This window comes from Lipotes vexillifer, unplaced genomic scaffold (genome assembly GCF_000442215.2).
Source record: "Lipotes vexillifer unplaced genomic scaffold, Lipotes_vexillifer_v1.1 scaffold916, whole genome shotgun sequence".
NCBI lineage: Eukaryota > Metazoa > Chordata > Mammalia > Artiodactyla > Lipotidae > Lipotes > Lipotes vexillifer.
The window spans coordinates 741,776-753,694 of record NW_006798383.1 but is presented as its reverse complement, the minus strand read 5'-3'; the positions used below and the strand labels follow the sequence as shown (position 1 = coordinate 753,694).

At 40.5% G+C, this 11,919-nt stretch overlaps 1 protein-coding gene across 1 annotated transcript in view; it reads left to right on the top strand.

Moving 5' to 3' along the window:
* Positions 1–11,919, top strand: part of LOC103084494 (cytochrome P450 2C23-like) — a 31,942-nt gene that overhangs the window by 7,961 nt on the left and 12,062 nt on the right. Inside the window, exons 3-5 of the mRNA XM_007470332.1 lie at positions 3,783–3,932; positions 4,639–4,799; positions 5,311–5,487. Of these exons, the coding sequence (XP_007470394.1) occupies positions 3,783–3,932; positions 4,639–4,799; positions 5,311–5,487 (488 nt within the window). The remainder of the gene's footprint in view (positions 1–3,782; positions 3,933–4,638; positions 4,800–5,310; positions 5,488–11,919) is intronic.

The window sequence follows — 11,919 nt, the reverse complement described above, 5'->3', positions numbered from 1 at the left end:
CTCTTTCGACAGCTGGCTCTGACTGGGATCAACCAAAGAGAGGCACTGGCAAGAGATTGGGGAGTGGAAGGAGAGCCAGAGGGCCCTCTCTCTCTGTGCCTCAGATACCATCTCTTCCAAGAGCTGCATGTCTCCCCCATAACTCCAGGGCCACTTTGGTTCCTGGCCAGGTAACCCCAGCCACTGAGCTCCTTTGTCCCTTCCATGGGGAGATGGTAGCAGTTTTCTGCTGTTGATAATTACCAGTTGTCTCGCTGTCCCTGGTTTGGCCTCTCAGTGTTTCCATCACCTTAAAACCAATTCTCTGGATTAATTTTCCTCTGTTTTAAATATTGAGAGAGGCTTCTCTTTTGCTGGTTGGACTGTGACTGATAAACTCACTCTCCAGTGAATCATTCCCAGGAGCATGTGAATATTCCACAGCAGTCTCCTCACAACACCCTTCGGTTACTGTTCCTGGTTTCTTGCCCCTTAACAACCAAACTTCTCTAAAGAGACATCCATAATGATGGAGTAATTCCCCTTTAGAAACCTATCTTGAGAGATAATACAAGATGTGGGAAAAATTATAAACAAGAATGTTCACGGTAGTAATATTTTTAGAATCTGGCATACAGCCGGTGCCAACCAAACAAAAAATGCACAGTGTGAGAGCTGTGAGTTCACTTTTATTTGGGGACTTACTGAGGACTATAGCCCAGGAGACAGCATCTCAGATAGCTCTGAGAAACTGCTCCGAAGAGATAGTGGGGGAGGTCAGTATATATATGATTTGGTGAAGGGGGTATGTGCAATCAAGCACCCATCTCAGTAGAAGGCTGCTGCTAGTCACGAGGAACAGATGTCTCCCTAAATGATTTTATTGCTTTTCTAAGTATGAGGAAATGCAAGAAATAGAGCTCCTAAAGTTTTCTCCTGAAAATATCTAACTATCTGAAGGCCTGTTCTGTCAGTTTCCCCAGAGCACGAAGTGCCTCATTCCTGATCTCCCCCCTGAATTCTTTCAGGGTCTGTTGAAGGTCAGTGACTGCAGTGGCCATTGACCTAATCCTTGTAGAGCTGGATGGCAAGTGACATGCTTTAGTTGGCACAGGATAGCAATGAAAATTTATTAGATAAATGGAAGAATAAATGAAGAACAAAAAAAGGCAACATTTAAAAGTCTAATTAAGGATTAAATTAAAATTTTACCAAACTCGTAATTGCTTTTTGATTTAAAGGTGATGCAAAAACAGTTAAAAATTTAAAGAGATAAAAATATTCCTAAAATCCAATAATAATTATAATGTTATTATTAATTATTATGTTATAATAATAATTGGAGTATTATTGAATTATTATTATAATAGCTATAATTATATAATATTAGCTAATATTTACTAAATACTTCTTATGTGCCAGATACCGTGCTGGGGGTTTCTCATGTATTACCATATTCAGTTAACACAGTGGCCCCATGAGGAAAATATTTTTTATTTCCATTCAACAGATGAAAAGCTGAGGCAACAGAAGTTAAATAACTCACCCAAATTAGAAAGTTTTGGAGTAGAGATTTGAGTTCAGTTTGCCTAACTCTAGAACCCAGAACCACTAGCCATAGTCTCAATACACTAACCTATTCTTAAATTTTTTTTTTTTTTTTTCTCACTGTTGTGGTCTCTCCCGTTGCGGAGCACAGGCTCCGGACGCGCAGGCTCAGCGGCCATGGCTCACGGGCCTAGCCGCTCCGCAGCATGTGGGATCTACCCGGACCGGGGCACGAACCTGTGTCCCCTGCATCGGCAGGCGGACTCTCAACCACTGCACCACCAGGGAAGCCCAAATTTTTTTGTTTTTTAATTTTTTAATTGAAGTATAGTTGATGTAACATATTTATTTTTATCTACCATCTCCCAGATGTTGTTCATATGCACACATATTTTACATAGTTGTACTTATAGTATAGACATATTTGTATACTGATTTTTTCTTTTAAATATTAACATTTCTGCTATTTTTATGTAGTTTTCATAATCATCATTTTAACAATTGCTTACTTTTCCTAATATTGATTTACTATCATTGTATAATTATGCAAAAAATTACCCTATCATTAGCATTTAGATTGTTGACAAATTTCTTAAATCAGTATAGATGACATTGCAGTGTACACCTTTTTAACTTTTGCTGAATTATTTCTTTGTGTAAATTCTTAGGAAAGCAATTAATGGATCAAAGACAATTTTAATAGTTTTTGCTATAAATATTGCTTTAATTTCCAGAATAGGTCGTGATATGCAAAGCGGCTAAACAATGCACCAAATTTGCCACAAGCTTGATTGCTTTAGGTACAAAATTTCTTTTTAATGCTTGCTGATTTTGTAGATGTGAAATGAATATTTAAATTATTTTGTATTGAACATCTTCTGTGTGCAAGGTAAGAGATCATCATGTGTCACAGGAAATATTTGGAGAGATGCGCCAGTCACTTAACTAAGTAAAATCTAGTATAGGAAGTAACACAAGTAAACAAATTGCTGTAATACAAGGTAGAAAAGATAAATTGTATTAAAGCATCACGCAAGCTAATTCAGTTAAAGGAAGGCAAGATTATCTCCAATAGAGGATAGGGAAGGCTTCAAAGAGAAGGTTTTCAAGATGGCTCTTAAAGGAAAGCTAGAAACTCAACAAAGCAAATAGGGCGGGAGCAGACTTGTAAGCAAAAGGGAGAGAATGAACAAAATAGGGTGCAAAGCAATGTAGTTGCGTTTAGTGAACAGCTGTGATTGGTCTATAAGCTCAGAGTTAGAGCCAAGGGAGAGTATGATGGAAATGTTTGAGGTTTTAAAGGTGTCAGAATGAGACCAGGGTGGGGAGGTGGGGGTGGGGTAGAGGGACCCATTGAATGATTTTTAGCACCAGCCTCATTGTCCCTGTATTTGATTTTGAGTAACCTGGAAACTATAGATTTAGAGGAGTGAAAGGGGAAACTGGTTTGAAGATGATTAGAACTTTTAAAATCTGTAAAAGTGTTAGAACCTGAAGTGTGGTAGCATAGTATGAATTGACAAGAAGGGACAGATGAGAAAGACATTTTGGAGGTGGAATCGACAGGACTTACCAAGTGCAGATGTATAGGGTGATGGGCAAGAGGGATGTGAAGATGCCCTGAGGTTTGGATTTGGGGCACTAGGAAACTGGTGGTGCATTAAGGAAATTCAGGACACGTAACTGGTTTTGTACAGAGGAAGGAATGAAAAAACACTGGTGTGAACATACTGAGTTCCTTTGCTCCTGAGTTTCTTCTTGTTCAGATTAGCTAACATTAGCTGTAGTAAATTCAGAGGGAAATGGAAACATATATTCCCTATTGCTCTGCTTTCCAGTTGCTTATCCTCTAATAGAGAAAATCACAGGTAGAATTAAACCACAAGTTAGAGGGATATTAAGTGTAAAACAGACACTCGGGAAAGAGGTTTGTGAGAACACATGCCAGTCTTTACTACTTTTGACAAAACCAGACAGAGGGCCCTTCCCACACTTGGGAATGTTCTCTAACTGCCAATGATCCACCTCCTGACTCCATCACCCCTGCCATCTGTTGACCAGAGCTTGGGTTTTATTTTCTTTGTGACAAATATTTCACCCAAACCAAAGAATATGTTGTGCTCTTCAAAGGCCAGTTACTAAATCCCTGAAAAGGGGCACTGGCAACAGTGCAGGGTGGACACAGGAGATAAGCTTCAGGGAAAGTCGGACTCCATGATGCAAAATTCTTTCCTGCTCTTTGCTTTTTTTCCTAGGAATCTTTTTCAGTAATGGAAACAGGTGGAAACAAATGCGGCGCTTCTCCCTCATGACCCTGAGGAACTTTGGGATGGGGAAGAGGGGCCTCGAGGAGAGGGTCCAGGAGGAGGCCCAGTTTCTGGTGGAGGAGCTCAGGAAAACAGAGGGTGCGTTCCATTGACCATCCTTTGGAGCAAGGGGCTTCTACACACAGAGCTTCCCACCAAAGCTCCTCCTTTGGGAGGCACGCAACAGTCCACAATCTGCTCTATGAGTCAGGGCGTTGACTAGAAAAAAGGCGGCAGGAAGAAAATGACCCAAAACTGTTACTTAGGACTCACGAATCCCTTTGTTTGGATTCATCTCCCAACTTCGGCACTTACTGGATGTGTAAATTTGGACAAGTTACTTAACTTTTCTAAAACGCAGTTTCCTCATGTGAAAAATGGGGCTAAAAAATCAAACCTCAGAATGAGGGTTAAATAATAAAGTTTGCAAAACATTTACACAGTATCCAGCATGTATAATACTCCATATTACTTGTTGCTCTTATGACTATTACAGTATTGCAAAACGTTACAGTTTGCAAAACATTTACACAGTATCCAGCATGTATAATACTCCATAATATTACCTGCTGCTCTTATGACTATTACAGTATTCATTGACTAACATAATAATTACTAGTAGTAGCATAGTATAATACTATAGAGCATGTACTACTAGTAGAAGATCTCTACATCCTAATTTGAAGAAGTTTAGAGAAAATAAAATATAGGTATCAATCTGAGAAAGAGGGAGGCCCTGTCCTTGAAGCCCTAATGCAAGCTGATGAAAATTCTAAATGTTAGAATTTTTTTTTTCTCACATCAGCTCAGCCCTTGGACCCTGTCTTCACCCTCTCCTGTGCTTCCTGCAACGTGATCTGCTCCGTCCTCTTCAACGAGCGTTTCCACTACAACAATAAGACGTTACTCTCCCTGTTGAGTTTGTTAAATAAAAATTTTAATCGAATAAGCTCTCCCTGGAACCAGGTAAAGCCAAGTCTGCATCTGCCCTTGCGGTTGATCTCGTGGGGGCACTGGGAATCCATAGGCAGGGTAAAGGGCTGTGAGCTCCCCACCCTGCCCCATGAGCACGTGCCAACACAAGCACTGTCATCTTCCCACAATGTGTGTCTTGTCGAGTGGATGAGTGACGTGTCGCTTACCCCAGCACCTATGGAAGGCTGCCCTCTGCTTGCTTCTGTGAGTTGACTCCCACAAAAGAAGACATCACGTTCCCAGTTGCCTACGTTTCTTTTAAGGCCCCTACGCACATTCTCCCCTTCTTGACTCTGAAGTTGGCCAAGGGTGATTGAGCAAGGAGATGGGAAGGGGCTGCTCTCTCATGTACGTGATGGTCACTCTCCCTTCTCTTCTGCTCGGAAGCTGGAGGAAGGGATTCTCCCTAGCCAGACCCCACAGAGGGTTAGGTGCTCCACTTAGAAAACACTGGTCTCTCTTCACAAACTGAATTGCTGATGTATTTTTTTTCTCATTTTAGATTTACAATCTATGGCCAAAACTCATAAAGCATCTCCCTGGAGAGCACAAAGCATTCTCAGAAAGGCTTAATGATGTTAAATATTTTATTCTGGAAAAAGTGAAGGAGCATCAAAAGTCCCTGGATCATAATAACCCTCGAGACTACATTGACTGTTTCCTCAGCAAGATGGAGCAGGTACTGAATGTGACATCTTTCCCTGGTATTATATTTTATCAGTCCATGGAAATGCAGGAAAGCATAATCACACCATGTAGGTAATTCTTTTTTTTTTTCTTTAATTTGGTTGTGCTGGGTCTTAGTGGTGGCAGGCAGGCTCCTTAGTTGTGGCATGTGAACTCTTAGTTGCAGCATGCATGTGGGATCTAGTTCCCTGACCAGGGATCGAACCCAGGCCCCCTGCATTGGAAGCGTGGAGTCTTAACCACTGCGCCACCAGGGAAGTCCCCATTTTGGTAATTCTTAATAGTTTGATATCTTATGGCAATGGGGTACACTATTAACAATAACAGAAATATAAAAATAGTCCAAAGCCCTCTTTTTCCTTTGTATTTTTATTTACTTCCTACACTTGGATATTAGCATTTAATGAAGTGTTCTCGATACATATTTACAATGAGCTACATATATATATATATATATATATATATATATAAACATGCATATATATATATGCATGTTTCTGAGCATATATTTATCTTGGGGTGGCTAAACACACATGCATCTTCTCTACACATTATTTACACATACATAGTCAGCCATTTTTGCCACAGTGCTTCCCAGGTAGCATGTCATAGACCAATACATTATAAAAACTGGATTGTGTTTTCCCATAGAACAATCTTGTTATTTGAAACTGGTGATGGATAAAGGGTTCTAAAACAAATACATTATACGTTAAACATGGATGGTATTAAACATATTGAATAGCAAGTATCACACAGCCACCAACCCTTAGAACATCACTGGCATAAAATACCAGCATGAGTGTCCAAGAGAACATCAGTAGAAAAACAGTCAAGACTGTGACAAACAATAGATTGTAAAAAAAAGATATTTAAATGTATATACACATATAACAGCTTAAAATCTGAAAATAATTCTTTCAGCCCTACAAAATTAACCTCATTTATGCCAAATTTCCCCAGATATATATAAACAAAAGAAAAATACCACTCAAGTATATCATAAATGTGCAAGTTATAGCAAACAATTAACAATAACTTGTTTAGTCTTCTTAATCTCTAGGAGGGCTGATTTGGAAAGCTTGATTTCCTTAGAAAACATGTTGAAGGAAGGCATGTTGATGCTCTGTTTTCTTCTTAGAAATTTCCCTGGGGTCAGTAGAGTCATTCAAGCTCATTCCACTTATCAACAGTGTACATCGAAATAGCCTCTTCATTCTGATGGAAAAATTTGTTGTTGGCTCTCAGAGGACTAGATGTTTGTCTGGAAAAGAGAGAAAAAAATAGCCAGGTTTTTAATTCAATCATTAAAAGATTTTATTTAGCACCAACTCTGTATCAGTCATGGTGCTTGGTAAATGGAATAAAATGATGAATCAGATACTACCCTGTAATTTTCTTTCATGGCACTTATCATAGTTTAACAAAATATTTATTTAATTTACCTCTATATTCTCCACTACACTGTATACTCCAAAGGGCTGGAGTATTGTCGATTTTTCACACTTTGTATCACCAGCAACTAGCACAATGCCTGAAATATTATAGATGCACATAAATATTTATTGAAATAATTATTGAATTAATTAATTAACAAAAATACAGTCCTTGACTTAATGGAGCTTACAGTCTAGTGCAAAGATCATCAAAACAAACAGTAACAATGAAGTGCTAATAGGGGAAGTACAAGATTGTTATGGGAGAATGTGGCAGGAACACTAATGCTAGTCTAATTCGAATCAGGATGGGACTTCTAAACCAAGGCCCAGTGGATACATCCCTGCTCACATAGGTGAACAATTGAGCTGAGAGCTGAAAGGTCAGTAGGGATTATCTACATAAAAGTAGCAAAGAAAAATATACCAAGCAGAGGAACAAGATGTGCAAAGGCCTTGAGGCAGAGGGAAGCTTGGGGATATGAGGGGTAGACAGAAAGTCAGTGTGGCTGGAAGGGAGGGAGCAGGGGAGAGTGGTGGGAGAGAAGCTGAAACAGCAAGAGGTCAGCAGGCAGACCATTCATGCAGGGCCTGGCAGGACACATTAATTAGTTTAGCTTTTATCCTAATATCAGAGAAAATCATTTGCAGGGTCTAAGCACTGTGTAAAGGATGACCATATTTGTGATGTGGAGAACAGATTGTAGGGGTCAACAGGGATGCAAGGAGAACAGCTAGGAGTTGTTTCAGGGTAAATTTCCTGGTAGCAGAGCCTAAAATAGGGATTTGTGTGGAAGTGATTTATTAAGGGAGTGCTATCAGGAGAAACTTCTATGTATGTGAATGAGAGAAACAGGATAAGGAAGGGGAAAAATTAAAAATAGATGTGGTTTCAGGTGAAGCCTAGTCTCTACCTGATCCTACAGGGGGCTCTAGAGTATAAATTGCACTGCAGAGTTTGTCCTTCCCTGGGGCAACGGAGCTGGGCTTTTGTACTCTTGCACCTATCAGTCATTGGTCACAGGCAGCCCCATGAGGGTGGTCTGGGAGACTGATTCCCTCCCAGGCTTCTCTTGTCATTGTGGCTCCAGTGTCCAAGGGACTCCAGAGAAAGTTGCAGGTGTGAGCCAAAGCAGCTGTGAGGTAGTTTATCAGAACCAGTAAAAGGGATCTGAGCAGGGCACCAATAGCGTTTTCTGTACGAGATGATTGCACTGGCCCAAGGCAAAGAAGATGGCCAACGGTACTGGTGGTGGAAATGAAGAGACGTGGATAGATTTGAGATACTTTTAGGAGGTAAAATTAATAGTCTTGGTGGTGAGTTGGGAAATGCAAGAGATGAGGAGCTGTGTTCCTGGCTTGCCTAACTGGATGGAAGCTGGGGCCATTCACCAATACAGGAAACACTGGAAAGGGGCCACGGGCAGTTGTTAGCATACATACCAAAGCCTTGAGATCCTCTGAAAGAGTCTAGAGGAAGGAACAAAAGAAAGTTGATACGCCAACGTCTGGATTTCAACCATTCCTTCCTCTCCTGCCCTCCACATCTATTTTTCCTTTAAGATAACTATCAATAGAAAATGGGTAGAAACTTCTGAAGCATTTCTGCTTTCCTGTAAGTTTTGTTGCATTATGTTTTAATCTCTAAACCTTACTACATAACAGATTTGGGTGTGTTAAGAATTAAACAAAATGGTGGAGTTCATTCTACTTAGCTAAATTACAGAGTTAGAACATAAATAGAAGATATGTTGATATTTCCATTTTCTCCCTCACTCTCTTCCCAAGCAAAGATTTTTAAAAACCTACTGGAACTTTCTGTTGTGAGGGAGTTATTTAAAATGCTCAGTATTCCATATCAAGGCAGTAAGAACTATAGGTAGGAAGTGGCAACGTGCCTAAAAACTTGGACATCCGTATGCAGAAATCATCCCATTTTGAAATGAACAGGAGAGACATGGTATAAAGAAACTGAGTTAAGAAAAACTTGATTCAGAGCTTTAAAAGTAAAGCTAATAGTTAAAAGAAGTGCTCTAATACTTTTCTTAAACTTAAAAACAGTGGTATTAAAAGCCCACCAAAAATTAATCAGCAATGAAAATAATTTAATTATAGTGAAAAATAGATATTTTATTAGCTTAACTAGTTTATATATATTAAACAATAATTTATTCAACAAATTCTTAGTCTGGCTATTATGCCAAGGGTTGGGGATACATCAACGAAGATTTAATCCCTATTATTTTTAGTATAGTAATTGTAAAATAGAAAGCTCAGAGATTGGTTCAAGATGGCAGAGTGGAAGGACATGCACTCACTCCCTCTTGCGAGAGCACTGGAATCACAACTAACTGCTGAACAATCATCGACAGGAAGACACTGGAACTCACCAAAAAAGATACCCCACATCCAAAGACAAAGGAGAAACCACAATGAGACAGTAGGAGGGGCTCAAGCACAATAAAATCAAATCCCATAACCGCTGGGTGGGTGACTCACAAACTGGAGAACAATTATACCACAGAAGGCCACCCACTGGGACTTCCCTGGTGGTGCAGTGGTTAAGAATCCGCCTGCCAATGCAGGGATCATGGGTTCGATCCCTGGTCTGGGAAGATCACACATGCTGCAGTGCAACTAAGCCCACGCACCACAACTGCTGAGCCCGTGTGCTGCAACTACTGAAACCCGTGTGCCTAGAGCCCATGCTCCACAACAAGAGAAGCCACCGCAATGAGAAGCCCACGCACCACAACGAAGAGTAGTTCCCACTCACTGCAACTAGAGAAAGCCCATGCAACAACGAAGACCCAACACAGCCAAAACTAAATAAATGAAAAAACAAATTCTTTAAAAAAAATTGAAAAAAAAGAAGTCCACCCACTGGAGTGAAGGTTCTGAGCCCCAAGTCAGGCTTCCCAACCTGGGGTTCTGGCAACAGGAGGAGGAATTCCCAGAGAATCAGACTTTGAAGGCTAACAGGACTTGACTGCAGGACTTCAACAGGACTGGGGGAAAAAGAGACTCCACTCGTGGAGGGCACACACAAAGTAGTGTGCACATCGGGACCCAGGGAGAAAGAGCAGTGACCCCATAGGAGACTGAACCAGACCTACCTGGTAGTGTTGGAGGGTGTCCTGCAGAGGTGGAGGGGGGTGGCTGCATCTCACCATGAGGGCAAGGACACTGGCAGCAGAAGTTCTGGGAAGTACTCCTTGTCATGAGCAGTCCAGGAGTCCACCAACAGCCCCACCAAAGAGCTTGTGACCTCCAGTGCTGGGTCACCTCAGGCCAAACAACCAACAGGGAGGGAACTCAGCCCCATCCATCAGCAGATAGCGGATTAAAGTTTTACTGAGCTTCTGCCCACCAGAGCAACACCCAGCTCTACTCACCACCAGTCCCTCCCATTAGGTAGTTTGCACAAGCCTCTTAGATAGCCTTATCCACCAGAGGGTAGACAGCAGAAGCAAGAAGAGCTACAATCCTGCAGCCTGTGGAATGAAAACCACATTCACAGAAAGACAGACAAAATGAAAAGGCAGAGGACCATGTACCAGATGAAGGAACAAGATAAAACCCCAGAAAAACAACTAAGTGAAGTGGAGATAGGCAACCTTCCAGAAAAAGAATTCAGAATAATGATAGTGAAGATGATCCAGGACCTCGGAAAAAGAATGGAGGCAAAGACTGAGAAGATGCAAGAAATGTTTAACAAAGACCTAGAAGAATTAAAGAACAAACAAACAGAGATGAACAATACAATAACTGAAATGAAAAATACACTAGAAGGAATCAATAGCAGAATAACTGAGGCAGAAGAACAGATAAGTGACCTGGAAGACAGAATGGTGGAATTCACTGCTGTGGAACAGAATAAAGAAAAAAGAATGAAAATAAATGAAGACAGCCTAAGAGACCTCTAGGACAACATTAAATGCAACAACATTCGCATTATAGGGGTCCCAGAAGGAGAAGAGAGAGGGAAAGGACCTGAGAAAATATTTGAAGAGATTATAGTCAAAAACTTCGCTAACATAGGAAAGGAAATAGCCTCCCAAGTTCAGGAAGCACAGAGAGTCCCAGGCAGGATAAACCCAAGGAGAAACACGCTGAGACACATAGTAATCAAACTGACAAAAATTAAAGACAAAGAAAAATTATTAAAAGCAACAAGGGAAAAACGACAAATAACATACAAGGGAACTCCCATAAGGTTAACAGCTGATTTCTCAGCAGAAACTCTACAAGCCAGAAGGGAGTGGCATGATATATTTCGAGTGATGAAAGGGAAGAACCTACAACCAAGATTACTCTACCCACAAGAATCTCATTCAGATTCGACGGAGAAATCGAAAGCTTTACAGACAAGCAAAAGCTAAGAGAATTCAGCACCACCAAACCAGCTCTACAACAAATGCTAAAGGAACTTCTCTAAGTGGGAAACACAAGAGAAGAAAAGGACCTACAAAAAAAAACCCCAAACAATTAAGAAAGCGGTAATAGGAACATACGTATCGATAATTACCTTAATGAATGGATTAAATGCTAAATTAAATGTGAATGGATTAAATGTTCCAACCAAATGACACAGGCTCACTGAATGGATGCACAAACAAAACCCATATATATGCTGTCTACAAGAGACCCACTTCAGACTTAGAGACACATGCAGATGGAAAGTGAGGGGGTGGAAAAAGATATTCCATACAAATGGAAACCAAAAGAAAGCTAGAGTAGCAATACTCATATCAGATAAAATAGGCTTTAAAATAAAGAATGTTACAAGAGACAAGGAAGGACACTACATAATGATCAAGGGATCAACCCAGGAAGAAGATATAACAATTATAAATATATATGCACCCAACATAGGAGCACCTCAATACATAAGGCAAATGCTAACAGCTATAAAAGAGGAAATCGGAAGGAAATCGGGCTTCCCTGGTGGCACACTGGTTGAGAGTCCGCCTGCCGATGCAGGGGAT